The 17,188-nt window shown below is 43.2% G+C and overlaps 2 protein-coding genes across 2 annotated transcripts; both read right to left on the bottom strand.

The window, feature by feature from the left end:
- Positions 1-405: 405 nt before the first annotated feature.
- Positions 406-4,830, bottom strand: adap2 (ArfGAP with dual PH domains 2). Its single transcript, XM_061090864.1, has 11 exons — positions 4,740-4,830; positions 4,006-4,130; positions 3,791-3,882; positions 3,454-3,542; positions 3,103-3,215; positions 2,181-2,330; positions 1,998-2,081; positions 1,800-1,862; positions 1,381-1,458; positions 1,050-1,278; positions 406-920 (listed from the first exon to the last, which is right to left on the bottom strand). The coding sequence occupies exons 1-11, from the start codon at positions 4,825-4,827 to the stop codon at positions 892-894; spliced, it is 1,140 nt and encodes a 379-aa protein (XP_060946847.1). The 5' UTR covers positions 4,828-4,830; the 3' UTR covers positions 406-891.
- A 526-nt stretch (positions 4,831-5,356) lies between these two features.
- Positions 5,357-16,818, bottom strand: atad5a (ATPase family AAA domain containing 5a). The gene is made up of 22 exons (XM_061090863.1): positions 16,758-16,818; positions 15,690-15,753; positions 13,832-15,588; positions 13,253-13,337; positions 13,028-13,159; positions 12,609-12,750; positions 12,279-12,521; positions 11,970-12,115; positions 11,560-11,710; positions 11,109-11,375; positions 10,556-10,652; positions 10,189-10,271; positions 9,960-10,093; positions 9,703-9,874; positions 9,404-9,571; positions 9,036-9,278; positions 8,884-8,948; positions 8,589-8,778; positions 8,076-8,218; positions 7,069-7,955; positions 6,443-6,601; positions 5,357-6,104 (listed from the first exon to the last, which is right to left on the bottom strand). The coding sequence occupies exons 2-22, from the start codon at positions 15,738-15,740 to the stop codon at positions 6,026-6,028; spliced, it is 5,394 nt and encodes a 1,797-aa protein (XP_060946846.1). The 5' UTR covers positions 15,741-15,753; positions 16,758-16,818; the 3' UTR covers positions 5,357-6,025.
- Positions 16,819-17,188: the final 370 nt, after the last annotated feature.

Raw genomic sequence — 17,188 nt, 5'->3', positions numbered from 1 at the left:
CTATTTTCTACAGACTGTTTTCCAATTCAATTCAATTTGTATAGCGCCGACTCATAATATCTGTTGTCTCAAGGCACTTTCCATAGTAAGGTCCAGACCTTTGAATTTATAGAGGAACCCAACAGTTCTCACGATGAGCCAGCACTCCCTCATTAACTGGAAGGAACCTGTAGAACCAGTCTCAATGTGGGCAGCAATCTGCCTCAACCGGTTGGGTGAGCAGAGACATTATTCTGATTAAATGTTCAACTGCTGTTTGTTTGCATTTGGAAAACACTTGTTACAAATGATAAAACTCTGGATACAGAAAACTGGAAACCCAATTCCATCAAACAGGCTCTTAATTTATATGTAGTCTATGAAGCAAACCACACACATTATTTTATTTTAAAAAACGCCTTTTATTTTGTCTGGGAATAATAACGTCATGAAACAAGTTCACCACCGACAATATATGCTTTTTCCTCAGGAAATTTAAAGTATGAAAACAAAACAAGGATGATCATATGAAATAGCATAATATCATGCAGGGATGGTAACATATATTCTGCTACTATAATCTAGTGACAGGTGGGGAAGAGTATTTTCTCCCACATGCTTGGTCCTGACACTCTTTCAAAGATAGGAGTGTATATTTGGTCATGAGTGGATTTTACATATTGATACAGTGCTCTCTGAAGTCCGTCAGTCCATTACCATTGGGTCAAGTGTCAGTTGAAGTGAGGAAATGGAGGTTAATCCAAACCGTGGCACAGTCGGCCATGGTTCATGATGTTTTACTCTAAGACAGAGATGAGAGTCCGTGCTGTCAGCAGGTTCATCTGCTGTGCAGCAGTGGCTCAGTCCCTGCAGTCGTCTCACTGTCGTCCTGTGGACACGCGTCTCTTCAGATCATTGTTTATAGTGGAGGTTGGCTTCAACTGGAACGAAACAGCAGAGCATTGGATAGAGGACACACATACGGTGCAGTGGTTGTGTGGTTGAACATGATGACTTTATCAAGTGCAAGGAAATGCTGTATATGTGCTTGTGTACGTAGCCTCTCTTACTGGCATAGTCCTGCGGCGCCATGGGCCTGGACAGGACCTGTCTGAGAGCCTCCAGCCACTCTCTCTGCTCCCTCTCCTGCTCGCACATGAAGACAAACTGTCGCTCGGGGGTCTCCACCTTCACGCCACACTGCCACTTGTTTCCCCGAGCATGGTTCGGGATGCACGCCTTCACAGAGTAACCGTTGCTGTCGGTGCCGATGAAAATGACCCCCAACTCCTCTGCGTCCTACATTGACAGCGATGAGAACATGAACACTCGAGCAGAACGTCGGTCACAGTGTTCGAGAAATATCGTTACAGTTGGATTGAGAAGAGTGTTTGTCCTCACCAGCTGGCCTTTGAAGTAGAACAATTTCCTGTTTTGAGAGTCCAAAATAAACCACCTCTTTTTGAACAGCTCCTTCTGCTGTTGAAGAAAAGCATGAATTGTGAAAATGTGATATCAATAAATGATAATACTTAAACATTTTCTAACTAAGCTCCAATTCTCAACTCGAGACAAGTGTGATTGTGTGTCTGAACTTGTCTTATTAAAGTTGTGAAGTTGTTTTACGGTTAAGACTTGATGTTGGATCTAGGATTAGAATAAAGTTGAGGTTATGGACAGGATTAGGCGTTTTGTAGTAATGGTTAAAGTTAGGGTACGAAAGGGACATGAATGGGAGTGTGATTATATGTGTGTAGGAGGAACAGAAACACACATTCAAATGAACGACTTAGACACACTGTCATAAACAAGAAACCTACTAGCGGCCCCGTCTTTTCCATGTATCCCTCTTTGAGGTAGTTTCTTGTTATCTTTGGTATCAGCTGTGAAAGAGATGTAAAGGAAAAACACTTGTGTAAGGCTTTAAAACATAAAAGCAAATGGCTATGAATAAATTATTTTCAAGTATTTAAAGAGCATGCACTTCAAGGATCGGCTGAAACACAACTGATTCTTACTTCTTCATCGCTTCCAGTCGGATATGCTGTTTTCAGATATGCATAGCGAGCAGCGCGAATGGCGTTGTACCATGTGACTATTTCCTAAAAGAAAACAATAATAGAGTGTTTCTCCAAAGCCCTATTGCCACAGTGTGACGTATGCAATAAAACCTATGCTATAACAAAATTGTGCAGTCCCACCTCAGGCCTCTCGTGGTAGACATACAGGTTCCTGGTGTGATCGGCGTCTTGGTAGGTGAGCTGCAGCCCGTGAGGATGACCAATCTTCTCCGGCTGAAAAGTGGCGTTCAGGTCCTTGATGGAGATCACAGCTTTGGGGCCTTTGGACTCCTGGACCACAAATATACAGACAATCAGTTCGTTAGTGACACGTATCCAATTGTTGGATCGTCATTAAATTAGGGGAGTTTTTTCAGTTTTGGTCTTAGTGGAGAGTAAAAATGCAAAAGTGATTAACTAACAGTGTAATTTGTGTTTTTTTAAAAACACTAGAATAACGTGGTCCACAAACCAATAATATGAGGTACCTGTGACCTTTGACCAGTGAAATCTGATCAGTTAAAAGTGAGAGTGAAAACTGTTTTGTGAGATCTAAATAACTTGACCCCCTACCTTCAACCATACAAATCTAATCAGTTTGTGACTCTAAGTGAGCATTTGCAAAACATTTTAAAGGATTCTCTTGAGGCTGTCTTGAGATATTGTGTTCACAGGGTCAAGGACACATTGACCTTGACCATCAACATCAAATCTGCTCATCCTTGAGTTTAACATAATGTTTGTACAAAATTGGTTGAAATTCCCTCAAGGCCTCAAAATTGAGATGTTTTGTTCATGAGACATTGGACAACCCGATAACATTATCCCTCCGACCACTGGCTGTCGCTGGTTTGGAGAAGCAATGAAGTTAAAACATTGGCGGGAAGCGCTTTAAGTTACAGAGGAAACTGTTCAAATCAGATCAACTTCACATCACACCTAAAGAATATCACTATCACTATAAATCTTAAAGTAATAACAGTTTAAAACGTGTCAAAAGAGAACTACTGTTGGATGTGTCAAATGGTGCAGTTCAACTGTGCCTGAGCTGCAGGGAACTCACATTTTCCTTGTTGTAGTAAGTCAGTGTGAATTGTCTCTCTGACAGCACGAACTTCCTCTTCAGAAACTGTGTGTTCTCTTTTCCTTTCTTCCACAGCCACCCTTCATAGAAACCTGGGATCAGTCCAGCACAACTGAGTCACAGGCGCTTCACTTCAAAATTCATATATTCAGACATTTTGCAAAGAGTAATAACCCCTCACACTTCATTATGCAAATAACAGGCTTTTCCTTCACAGTTGTGCATATGAGGAACCACATCGTTCTTATTTTTTTAACCAAACAGACTGATAAAGATTAACGATCTGCAGTAGACACGTGCGTTAAAAAAAAGAACCGGTGAACACATCACCTGTTGTGTATGGAATTGGTGGATACTTTGTTTCCCCTTTGAATTCCAACCTTTCGTATTTGGCATGGATCCACTGCTCTCTCAGGACCCTGCAGTTTCAAGAGCAAACATGAAACTATTCCAAGATGAGGAACAAACACATTGAGCCTTGATGTTGAAATTGAGACATATTCTAATTCTACAGTCAGGAGTAAGGTCTACTTCTTTGTGGGATTGCCCCGTCAGCAGACTGAGACTGGTCATGAACGTCACACAACCAAACAATTAATCACGGAGACATTACGCAATCACAAAGACGGTTTTCTGAGGAATTTGAACTTCCTGTAAAATTACTTACACAGAGTCCTTTTCCCTGGGCCGATAGTAGTACGGTGGAACAGCTTTCTCATACACGGCCTGGGCGCTGGCATTGCCGTTGGATTTCATGAACTTCCCAGGTCCCAAGAAGACACACAAACATACACATTACACATCTCCAGTTGATCCTCTCACCTGAAGCATTGCTGTGTTGGCATAGCAGTAATAACAGGGAGGAAAAAGCAACCCGTATACCTCCACCAGCTCATCATCCCAGAAGTCCAGCTTGATAGATTTCACGTGGGTGGACAGGCTGCGGTGGACGCCAGAGCAGTTCAGACACACAAACACACCCAGCTTGTAAGGCGCCCAGTCTGGATCTGAGGTGTGCAGAAGACACGGGATTCAAATTCAACAATCCCGGTTTACTGCACTGTAGTACTAACGTGCAGTTTTGAAGTCCATTGTACTTTACTTAATACTTACTACAGTACTTTTTTTGTTAGAGTCCAAATCTTTGGGGTTTGTGATTCCATACATAAAAGCAGAATGTGGGTGTGGCCCCTCATGTCAAACACCTTGTTTATTTTTTCAAATTCAAGTTTTAGTTTCATGTGGGTTTCAAAAAAATTAGTTTGTGGGCCTTAGAAGAAAATCTATCTTATATTTCTGCTTCTTATACCATGAAAACATTTAGCAAGGGTTTTGATAAACGATATTTAGGGCTGATACAGATACAGTACAAAATATTTTTCTGTCAGGTCCACATCCACACATGTAGAGAAGATGAATATAATAAAACAGTGTCTGTTGAGCCATTAAAACTCAACAGCTCTGAACAAAGTAGCTCAGACAGTTTAACACCCACAAGGATATGAGTACCAAGCCAGGAACCAGAGATAAAATAAAATGTGTGATCTAAGTGACATAATGGAATCTTTCTTTGCCACATTAATGAGCAGCACACAGTTAGATTACAGATCACTTACCAGACGCGCCGCAGTCCGCACACTTGCTGTTGTCCGGCAGCTTCACGAGCTCCAGTAAGATCTTTTTGTTTCGCTCTCTGTTTGCCATGTCGCTACAAAGCCAGGATTTCTTCTCTCACAATTATAAATCCCTCTGTCTAAACTGAGCATGGTGGTCACATAGCGTCACACAAAGGAAAAAAAGTAGTCAAGACCAAAAGTGGAACTTGCCAGAGACGTTATGTTTGTTACAACACAGAGCAAACCTCCCTTCTCCTTCCTCCTCTGGAGCCAGTCCAGCCGCACTGACAGAAACAGAACGTTGAGTTTTAATCACAGAGGGTTTCCTTGTTCTATTAAATCAACAACTTCATGCGCTGAATGCATTTTGAACTTCATCCATAAGATGATACAAAAGGAACCTGAAAAACCAGTCCTACCTCTGCGCACATTTCAGAAGTGACAACTACACGATACAAACCATGCACGCAAATTCATTCACCACCTGCGGAAGAGGATAAACACGAGTCCATGGACAATGTTACTTGCTGAAATTGAATAATGAGGCCTGTCATTTTCTGTTGTGATAATCCTTTATTTGATCACAACTAAAACCCATTGTGTTTGTGTACATAGATAAAACTGAAAAAAAAGAAATAATTGACTGATGTGTGAAAGTGTGAAATAAGGCAGAATCTTGTGTAAAAACAGCTGCTTTTTATGAATGTGAATAGAAACAAAATCCTAAGTGCATCAACAGTACTTGGTGTGGAGACTATTTATACACAGCCTTTACAAAACCAGAGGAAATATCTATTTTACATGTTAATCTGTTACAAATATTAACACTTGCTCCCCAAAAGCAATTTCTACTTGATAAAAAACACTTTGCAAAGTGCAAAGCAAATTCATAAATGAGGCTACAAATTACTACTGTACAAAAACCCATCACACACAATCCAGCACCCCTTAATATTACAAAACATTTCTTCAAAATCACCATAAGAATCAGTCAACACTTTAGCTGTGCACTTGACTTCAGTGATTCAGTCATTTCCATCTTAGAGGAAACTGTGTGGAGACGCCACCAGACAGTGTTTAGTGTACACACACGTCTGACCACCTCATTGCTCTGAAGTAGGTAGCATGAAACAAAAGTCAACACTGATTAAAGTTGCCCGAGTGTCCGTCCTTGTGCTCCTGATGCCACCACACTTTCTGTAAACACATTCTGTGTTAGCGTCTGAGAGCAACATCCTGTGGACCATAAAAGAGAGAGTCTGTGATCTCAAGGGCTTCTCTGTGGTTCAGGGGAAGTCTTCAGCGAGGTGCTGTAGTGTGGTTTTGTCAAGACCAAGGTGGATTGCATCAAGGTAGTGCAGAAACCTGGAGGGAAGAAAAAGGAAAAACACAGTTCAGAGCTTTGGGTCTGTGGATGCATACCCATGTCTTTGCAGCCTGTCGGTAATTTGCTTGGTTTCAAAACAAAACCTACATCTAATCGTATTCGTCTGTTTAAGTAGGTCACAGTCGACGTGACCGAACCCAATATCATTTCAAATGTTTTATCCGAACCCAGCCAGACCCAGCTCAGGTCGGGTATCCACACTCGTAGCTTTTCTCACTCACTTTTGTGAATAGGATATCAATTTTGGAGACACAAATGATCCATCGTGCTTTTCATTTAATATTCATATTCTGTGCACTGTTTCACCAATTCTCACCTCCGTTTAACTTTGCCCTTCTCCTTCAGCCTCTCCGATTTGCAGATGGTGCGTAGCACTGGCAAATAGTCCAGAGCAGCCGCTGGTCTGTTTCCCAGAGTACCGACCCCTCCTTTCAGCGTCAGACCCTCCATCACTTCTCTCCTCACCTGGACCAGCCTGGAACACATCCATCAGAATCAGAATCAGAATCAGAAGATATTTATTGCCAAGTAGGTTTACACCTTCCTGGAATTTGCTCTGGTTATTGGTGCATACAATGAACATAGAAACATAAAAACACAATAAATACACCACACATAAGGAAAACAATAAAAACACAATATTTACTCACTATTTACTTCTTATTTACTCACTTTTTCTTATATTTATACAAAGTAACATTTGTTTAGACATAAACATATCTATATAAAAATATATAAAAGATAAAAGATATAAAAAGTGAAGTAAAAAGTGCAAAATGCAACATACAAAATAGTGAACGGTGTCAAATTGCAATATGCATGTTGGCTTTCTTTGAACTGGCTTAGGATTCACATGTATTTTTGGGGTCAATTCTGTTAATGTTTACATTTTATTTAAGTTTAAATGAGGCCTATCATTGAAGAGATTGTAGTAAGACTCACTGTGGTTTGCAGGGACCCTCCTGAGAGAAGCTGTAACCTTCACGATGAGGGGCCACAGGGAGGGTGAGTTCTCCTGCAGCCTCATGTCCAAGCTCTCCTTCCAGCTGTTGGGCTTTGTCCCAGGTCTCTGCAGCTGAACACCGACACCTGTGGAAGCTCAGCGCCTCCACGGCAGCTTGGATCTCCAAGACGCGCTCTCGCGTCTCCCAGCTCCCTCGGTCAGTCTCGACCCTGGACTCATCCGTCATCCCGTCTTTAACCACTGCACCGAATGGTGCCATTCTACTGTGATTGTCTTCTCCTTCTGGATGGACGTGCAAGGAGGAGTCCAAGTAGGACATGTTGTCTAAAAAGTCAGCTATTGATGCTAGACACTGGGAGACTGGGAGACTTTTCATGCGCTCTTCAGGAGTCAGCTGTTTCCTTTTCACCTTTTCTGAAACTAACCTCTCTTTAACTTCCTCCTTTGCCTGAGGATCCCCCTGCGGCTTGGACAATGACAGAAAACTTTCTTCTGAGTCAGAGTCCGAGTTCAGTCCATCTTGGCCAGGCACACAGTGCCTCCTCTTGTTCTTCTTCATTCTGTTGGAAACTTTAATTGGACTGCCATCATCTGAGCAATCACCGGACTCTGCCACGTGCAAAACCCTGGCATGAGATAGCAGCGTGTCGGACGGCAGGCAGGTGGATGACGGCTGCTTTTTGGGATCAACAGAAGGATGGTTTTCTGATTCAGAAACAGATTTCTCTGGCTTGCAGATTGGTGCAGTCAACTGTGTGAGTGGTAGAGGTAAGAGTTTCTCCATGTTGGAATAAAGCAGATCAACTCCTCGTCGCCTGCAGTCTTTCAGCAGCTTCCAGCAGACCGGCTCCTCCAGACTCTGGCTCTGTTGGTAGCAGATACTCGATCAATATCTTACATCAAGTACAATATGATTCAACATGAATTTTTACTACATTAAAGAAACCTAGAAGAAGTCTTATGTTATGTGCTGTGAAGAGTTCACCTTAAGCAGCTCCCAGATGTCTCTCTCAGGTTCAATATTCAGGAAGCCCAGTCTGCTCTCAGTGCAGCCAGTGTCACAGGGAGGGAGAGTGGGGGGGACAGACGTCTCTGTTGCCTCTCCGTCTGTTTCCGGCTTCAGTTCAGCTTTGAAAGTGAGCGAGGGAGAAATTAAAAAAATCCCATGAAATTAAATAGTTAGTGCTGCACTTTGTTTAAAAATGCAACCGGAGTCATGAAAAATTCCATCAAAGTAAATCCAATGTCACCCCAATGATCTTTTAATGTCCTTAAATGCAAAAGCTCCGAGATAAAGCTTGGAGCTTGAAGCTAACGCATTTTGTGAAAGATGAATACAATATTGAACTGCACGTGTATTATTGCATTTTCTAGACAAGATGAAATAAAGTCATTAATAATAATAAGATACAAAAGGGGAGAGTTATCAACATTTAACAAAGCAGAACCAGGATAAAGTGAATATTATCATCAACATTTTTCCAGATCATCTGCTCACCATTGTTGTCAGTGTGCGTCTGTGGCTTGGTTACGTGGCGACCCCCTGCACTGCGAGTCCAGAACTGCAGCTGCAGTAAACTCTGCCGGATGTCACAGCCATTGAGTCTGAGCAGGGAGCTGATGTCTGACTGGTCTGTTCTCATGTCTTCAGCCAGACACAGCAGCTGCAAGTAGCTGCTCACATTTAACTGGACCAGAGGGAGAGGAGGAGAGTTTTTACCATCACAAATTCAAACAACACCATAGAACCGCAGAGTGAAACTAAGACTGGGACTCAAATTTCCTTTACTCACCACTGACGGCGTTTTAAAGTGGATCTCTTCAAAGTAGCCATCGAACATGGCGCTGAAAGCAGGATCTAGGGGAAATATAAAACTTGATTAAAACTAAAAAAACGGACAACACGAGGTAAAACATTGTGTTTATCCGTGCTCCTACTACTCACCACTGGTAGTGAGGATGACAGGCCTCTTGGTGGTGGTCATGAATGTCTTGATGGCAGCTAGAAACCCAGAGTCTTCATCGAAAATAACATCCACCTCTTCAAACAGGATGAGCGAGGTGGCCGTCTTCTTGCTCTGCTCTTCACTGTTGTCTTTAGGGGTCGTAGCTGCTGGGGACTTCACTGTGAGGTCTTTATGCTTATTGGCAACCTCATTACTTATTTTCCCAACTTTCTTGGAAGCAGCTACATGAAAAGATGGGGCAAAGAGACAAACAATGGCAAATTACTTACTATTATAGTCCTTACATTTCCACGAAAGGCATCATCATGATCAAATAAAACATTTGAGACTATGAGAGAGCATGTACCTGTTTGTTCATTCTTCTTACTGTTTAGTTGCTCCTTGTTGGCGGGTCGCCCCATTTTGAAGAAGCTGGCCAAAGAGGTGGGAGCCAGAGCACCTTTTTTGGCACCTCTTGGCGACTGGGGAGGTTTCCTGGGAGAGGAAACCACCCTGCGAGGAGAGTTAATCTTTCCTGAAGGATGAAGAAGGAAAAAACAGTTAATGAACAGTTCAGCTTGTGCATTTCAAACAACTAAAGTATGGCATAAACAGTATCAGATCTTTTAATGGCAACAGTGCTACTTCTATCAGCTGTGAACTTACTAGGAGAGGATCCAGGCCTGCCAGCGCTGCTGCTTGTGCCGTAGCTGTTGAAGTAGGTGGGTTTGTGGGCGTTGACCCCCTGGCTGTCCACCTGGTGTGACTGAGTGGCTTCCCTCAGCTGGGACAGAATAAGTCGGCCGCTCCGCTGAGACGAAGCGTTCACCTCAAATACCTTGAGAGACCAGAGTAAAGTTGTCAGTTTAGTGACGATCCACAAAACGAATGTGTTGCTCAAAACACTTGTGAGGGGTTTGTACCTTGAAGCCCAGCTCTTGGGCACATGCATAGACGGCAGCAGTCTTTCCTATTCCGGTGGGTCCTGTGATCAGCATTGAATTACACATGTCCTCTGCATCCTGCGAGTCCTCCTCTGCACAGTCCCAGTCTGAGTCTGCACAAAAAAGTCCATGATATAGTCAAAATAAATTTAGACCAAACTCAGAGTTATGAAGAGAAAATAAACTGAGTAGTTTTAGAATCTCCCACCCTTGCTTCCTTCCTCTTGTTTCTTGTCTTTCTGCTTTTTTCTCTCATCTCGGTCTGCACGGAGTTTCCATTCCTTTAGCCAACTGTATAAATGAAAAAAGGGAAAAATTAAGCATTAGTTTACATATTCTTCAAGCAAGCAAATGTCGGTGGGACCTTGCTATCGCGAAAGCTACTGCGAAACTTTGGCTCCAAATGTGCAATATGGCACCCTATGAGTCCAGAAAATCTTAGCTTCATTTCTGAATAGTAGGACTAAGTAGAGAGTTGTCCATCTTTAGATATCATCTTAGGGTCAGTCATTATAAAACAAATACAGCAGCCATTGTTTTTGTGCAGTTAAAGCCGCTTTACAGTAGTTCCTCACCTGTGCAGCCTCCTCACTGAGGCAGTGTTGCCCATGATGTCACTGGAGTGCTGGGGCTGATATTTGTCGGTCCACAACACTTCCTCCTTCACCACATCTGTAAAACAAACTTCACTGAGTTTCTGAGATTCCAACATCAAACATGACAAAACAGCCCGTGGAGTTTACAGAAGCCAGTTGAATGAATATAACGAACAAACACCTTAACAATTAAGGTACAAATCACCTCCCGAAAGAAAGTCTTTACCAGTTTAGTACTTTCAACTACACTGTCATTAAGTTCAGTAATAACACATTTGTAACAATCAAAACTGGAGGAACATTAAAAAACATCAGCAAACATTTCATGGTCGGGCATTTAAATATTATCACTCTTGGATATACATTTTCTTTGTCGTGAGATATTTGTTGGACATATCCAGGAGCTTTCTGACACCTGGCTGTCATTTAACTCTCTTCTTATTCCCTGATTGATTAGATATCTTCTCTGTTACTCTACTGTCATTATGTCAGTTTCTTAACTGAATCAGGAATTGTCTTTTTGCTGCCTCACCGTTTTCCACAGTGTCTTCATCCAGCACAATCACAGAGTCGTCCTCGGACGAGATGGGAGCAGCTGTGTTGGAGGGCCTGGCTTTCTCTTTTGCCTCCTGCTTGGATCTCTGCACCTTTCTCGGGCGGCCTCTTCTTTTTGTTGGCTCTGGCTCAGACGTGGAATTGCTCTCTTCTGAATGGCCCCGCGGCTTCTTAGCAACCTTCACTCTGTTCTCCCCTTCGTCATCCATCCTCTTCCTCTTGCCTCCTACTGTTGGTGCCGTTTCTAGTAGGTAAAAAACAATGGTCACCTAACTCATTTAAATGCAGCTCCAATAATGATGCTTTGAGGAAAGTTTGAATATTATTTAACTTCCTTGTAGCTAAAAATGAGAATGCTGATGCAACTGCAGCTTAGATTTAACTGCAACATATCTGCGTTCAGATGATCTACTGGTCATTCCACTGACCTGAGGCAGAGGTAAGCTGCTGGTGGTCAGTGCGTCTCTTCAGGAAGCGACTGATGAACATCTGAATAGGGAAGGCAGGGTTACAGGTCCTGACCTCTTCGATGAGAAGCCGGCGAACACTTTCAGAGATCTCAGGTCTCCAGCCCGAACCCTGAACAGTTTAAAAAAAATATATTTGATACATCTGCTGTAAAATATCCACTGATGCTCTGCTAGAAATATTTCACAGAAATTACATAACATGCTGGAGGGAATGGAGCATTAATTGTGTCTGCAAGTAGAATCTTACCTTGTAAATGCTCAATAGCAGGCAGGAAGCTGCCATTAACTGTACGATTTGTTCTAAAACATTAACCCTGCTAAAAAAGTGAGTAAATCTCCCACAGACCACCACGGTCATGTCAACATACCCTTTCACACAAGTCTCTACGAGCTGGTTCAGTCCTCAAACTCAAGGAGCCACTAACAGTTGGAAAGGAGGATGTTTGGCTCCGAAGCGGTTTCAGTGGAGACAGTAACGGAGATTCAGGCCACGGTAGATTCCAAAGAGGGCAATCTGTAAATACAAAACTAAAAGTTTAACCTTGATATGTTGTGTAATCTGCACCTAACAGACACTCAGAGCTAAGAAACACACTTAAATGAACATAAACATGAAGATGAGTGTTGTTAACACTTGTGTTTACTCGAGTAACAGGTGATAAAATGGAAACACCTACCCTTTGGTGGTTGCTTCATGTGTATGACTGGCTGGAAGGAGGAGCAGGAGACAGAGTATGCCTCTTTTGTGGCAGCGGTCTTGGCTATCTGCTTCCTGAAGGTCTCTGGGAGACCACTCTTCAAAAAGTCTCTTCGAGCCTTGAATTGCTCATTGTCCTGCGAGTTTTCAGAGCCCTCTCGGCTGCCCTCATCAAAGATTGAAATCACTCCGGACACCTTCCGAGAACTCTTCTCTTTACAGGCTATGAGAGGAAATACAGCACCATTAAATGATATTTCGACAGATTACAGAATATGAAACAACAGCTTGTTTGGGGTGGGAGACCTACCTGGGACAGCCTTGGTCTCTTTGCCAGCTGGTGAGGCTTTGCCAAGAACATCATTTAGACTTCGCATACGTTTCCGGGCTTTATTCTTTTCTAGTGCCACCCGGGTGGCAGTCTTGTCCTCCTCCAGGCAGATGACAGAATCCTGACATAACAAATCACAATCCTATTAGAAAACCAATCGGTGGACACAAAAAGTATTAACACCTAATGTTATCGAGACAAGTGAGGAAAGGGTAGTGCTCGTCAGGAAGATGACAGGGCAAGAAAAGTCTCCTGTGCTTATGAACAAAAGCCAGAGGAGTCAGACCCCAGCACTGCCTGCTTGAGCAGATTTTCACACCACTAACACAGCCTAATTTCACAACGATATCAAAAAAAAACTTCAACTGAGAAATGAAATTTCCATTATTTTACTGTACCTCATTTTCAGAGTAGCTCTTCTTAGAGGACGCCTCATTTCGTGACGAACGCCTGACTGCACTTTTCTTACTCTGCTGTATCACTTTGGCTTTCTCCACCAACTTCTTTGCCTGCTTCCTTTTTTTTGATGTCTGGAAAAGATAAAAGATTATGAATATTATTACAAATATTTTTCTCCTTGCCAAGTTCATTACATTGAGAGATAAGAAAAACATTATACTCACTTTAGTGGCCACAGACGTGTTGATGCCACTTCCACTTTCAGCCTTTGACCCAGAAACATTTCTACGGATCCTAGTAAATTTAATCCTTGTGAAAAAAGAAAGAAACATTCATTCAACACAAAAAAATCATAAGCAACATTAAAATATATTTCCATTTGCCAGATAATTAGGTACACATAGCTTTGGCCACAGCAGTCTAATAATGAATAAACCTACCTTCATGTTCTAGGCTTTGGTTTTTTTGCGCCTGTTGAATTGTGCTGTGTAACACTGCAGGTTTCGTACACATTTTCTACCACATTCCCTGATTTTACTAAATTCTAGTTTTTAAATCATTTCAATGGTTCACACATTTTATGTTCCTTTTCTTTATTATAATTTATTTCTGTGTTTTTGTTTGCAAAGCACTTTGTAACTTTGTTTTGAGAGGTGCTATATAAATAAATATTATTGTTTATACTGATGATGTTAGGTTAAATAAAACAAACAGCTCGCTAAACATTATAACCTTCCTAACTGCCATAACGATTTCAAAAGCACGCATTGTTGTATCAAATCACAAGCATGAGCATGTGTTACCTGATCGGACTTTCTTCTGTGTCAGGCTCAAACACCATCTGTGCTACAAAGACTCCGTGCTTGGACTTCCGTGTCTTTGGGGTGGACATCTGGGCAGGGCCGTCAGGGGAAGCTGCAGAACCAGCCGTATCCTTTGACTTGGGATGTGTTCTGGTTTTTCTTACAGGAGTGGATTTGGTTTCTTGCTTGACTAAAGCCTCTCTTCTGGACCTCCTCACAGGTGGGATGGCGGGCTCCTCTTCTTTATCATCATTGATCATGACTACCGCTTCTTCCACAGGAGGAGGAGGAGCAGCAGCCACAGTAAGTGAGGTGGTGACAGCCTCAGTTTCGTCCTTAGCCTTCTTCCTGCCTCTTCTTCCTGGTTTCTTTTTAGGTACACTGTTTTCCTGAGAGTCAGCCGGGACTTGCTCAACAGTGAGAGGGATGACGCTGTCCTCCTCAGCATCGTTCTCTGCTGCATCATCTGAATTCTTCTCTCCAGGTTGCTTTTGCTTCCCCTGACACTTCACAGGTTTGGTTTTGGACCCGTCCAGGCTGGGCTGTTTGAAGGCAGCCATGAACTGCTTCCTCTCCACCACGGTGCACTTCGGCGTGGATTCGCTCTCGAGCACAGCCAGCTCTAGGTCCTCCTCTTGAAGAACCACATTGGATTTCCTTTTGACACTCAGCAAGGTAGATGGAAGTTGGTGTTCAGCTTCTGTCGGGGGAGATGATACTGCTTCTGCAGGGCTCACTGGCCCTTTTCTCTTGCTAAAGATAGAAGCTAACTTTCCAACAGCCTTGACTGCTTCCCGTTTGGGTGAGACTGCATGCACCTGAGCCTGGATGGTTACAGTTCGGGGTGAGATTTGGAGTAATGGCTCCGCAGCCCCCACAGTTTTCGACTGATCATTTTTCATTTCCTCTGCATATGATGTGATTTCACTTTCCTCGTCTTTGCCCTCTCCATCTTTGTCCTGACTCTGACTTCGCACAAAATCCTCAAAGGATACTGTGACCGTGCTGTTTCTTGACTGTAAGGCCTGATCTTCATTAATCTCCATGTCAACCTCACACAGAGAGGTCTCTGCCTCTTTCTCCTCTGGTTCTGGTTGCTTTGCCTCCTGTTGATGCTTCTTCTTGGAATTCCGTGCACCAGTTTTAACCTGTTTTGCCTTATCTCTCACAGGTACAGGTGGAGATGAGGGAATGCTCTTCAGCTCTGGTTTAAGTTTGTTACCACACTGGGAACCATTGTCAAGATCATCTTTTTCAGTCTGTTTAACAGCGACACTCCTCTCTGATGTCCCAGCACTGTCAGAAGCCTCGGCGCTGCGCTGGGCCAACAGAGCTGCTGTGTCACTACCAAGCACCCCACAGCTACTGGTCACCTCCGCTGCTGAGTCCTTGCACTGCTCTGGTTCATCCGTAATCACGCAGTCCATCTCCCCTGTCGAGCTAACATTTTCAGCCTCCACAAGTCTTCTAGCAGCCTTGATGGCCTTTCTACCCCGTTTCTGAGATGGCGGTTTCACTGCTGCTTCTGAGCCGTTGTGTTTCTCGGTAGACTGAGATGTCTGACAGTTCTCTTTAGACTGTTCCGACGGGCTGGTCTTTTCTTTGGAGGTCGGAGGTCTCCTGCTGAAGTAGTCCATGATGTTGTTTGACCGAGGAGGAGAGAAGGGTTTCTCCGCAGGCTTGGCCACCGGAGAGAAATAGTTTGTGATTGTCTTAACAACCGGACTGCCACCATCTTTGCGGGATTTCTTGCAAGGCTGTAATACAGGTGACGGAGTGAATCAAACATGAGCATGCATGTGAATGAAGTGAAATTATATGCAACACACCAGCTTTAAAATAATCATCATAAAGATACCTGTGTGTCAAAATCCTCAATGACAGATGCCATAGCCACAACACCAGCCATAATTTGAAGAGATCTAAAGCAAAAGAAACATTGTTATGCACATAGCAGCAGGTCACAGCATAGCCATCATTCTCCTCTCTGCCACCACCTCCATTGGGTCAAGGGGTCTCCTAGGACCAAGCTGGCCTTCCTAATCAGTCTGTCACGTCCCTTACTTTCCTGTTTGTTATAATCAACACAGGCTAAAGTGCCATGACACAAGGCATCATGTGATAACAAAGGCAATAAATACCCTTACAAGTGCTCGTTAGCAGCAAAACAACCTGCTGGTTATCACCTAAACATAAGAGAAGACTTTACAAACTCCTGAAGGAAATTCTTGTGCCAGCTTGATCCAAGATTAAACTGCACAATGTTCAATAAAAATAGAAAACCTGAGTATAAATAAGAGTATAAAGCGTATTGTAAATGCAGAGTAATGCAGAACCAGTGCCTAATAGAAATTATATTCAAATAAGCTAAGTTACAGGAGACAGAAAAACTGATACTACACAAAGATGGAAATAAGTATTCATGATAAAAAGGTGTAATATGGGATATTGCACATATTGAGATAAAACGATGTAATAAAAACATGAATAGTATTGTTGCAAACGATTGGTACTGTTGCACATTAAAGAAAATAATAATATTGTACCTCTGGTGTTTTAGAAGTGCTTCTTTTATAGGAACCCTTTCCTCATCAGTCAGTATCTGACACTGTAAACATGATGTAGCATCAGCTCTATTTGTCCTGTGTGTGTTCCCGTACTAGGAATCTGACTCCGGTGTTAACTACACTTTACACAAATACACATACAGTAGAACAAAAACACACTACCGAGTAACTACTACGTGCAAACAGACGAGGATAACGGTGTCGAGCAGAAACATATGTTGATGTACTTACAGTCCTGTGAAGTAAACTGTGTAATATGATCATGCTCACAGGCAGCATGTGTAAAAGTGTGGTCTCACCCGGGGACAGCGGGACACATTGTCCCCGACACTCACACACAGGGAGAGGACAACACTCACCGACGATCCAGAGAAGTGTCTCCGAGTCTCAGCCCCTGACGGAGGACACGTCCATTGTGAGACAAACAACAACAACGAGCTAGCTACAGTTCCTTCCTCCTTTCACCGCAGCTCCCCGCCCGGACCCGCACATGTCGGCGCTGCGTGGACCCAGACGCTGGAAGGTTCGTTTTACCCGAATGGTTCCGAGTGGGAAAATCCACGATACGTTTTTCTGGACGTGAGCTTTCAAAACCGCGCCAGAACCCGCCGTGGACGAAGGGCGCCAAAATACGCGTGACCTTTGGCATCGGCCGAATCCGCCAATCACGGAGGAGCGGCGCGTCAGTCATCCGCTGACGCAGTTCCGCCCTCAACAAAGATGGCGGCCGGAGTCGCGTTTCCAGGGGGAAGGATAAAGTGACAGCGACCTCTACTTCTCGACTGTGCCC

The sequence above is a fragment of the Limanda limanda genome, chromosome 17 (genome assembly GCF_963576545.1).
Source record: "Limanda limanda chromosome 17, fLimLim1.1, whole genome shotgun sequence".
Taxonomy (NCBI): domain Eukaryota; kingdom Metazoa; phylum Chordata; class Actinopteri; order Pleuronectiformes; family Pleuronectidae; genus Limanda; species Limanda limanda.
The sequence above is the reverse complement of the archived record's forward strand: the minus strand, read 5'-3'. Positions and strand labels throughout refer to the sequence as shown.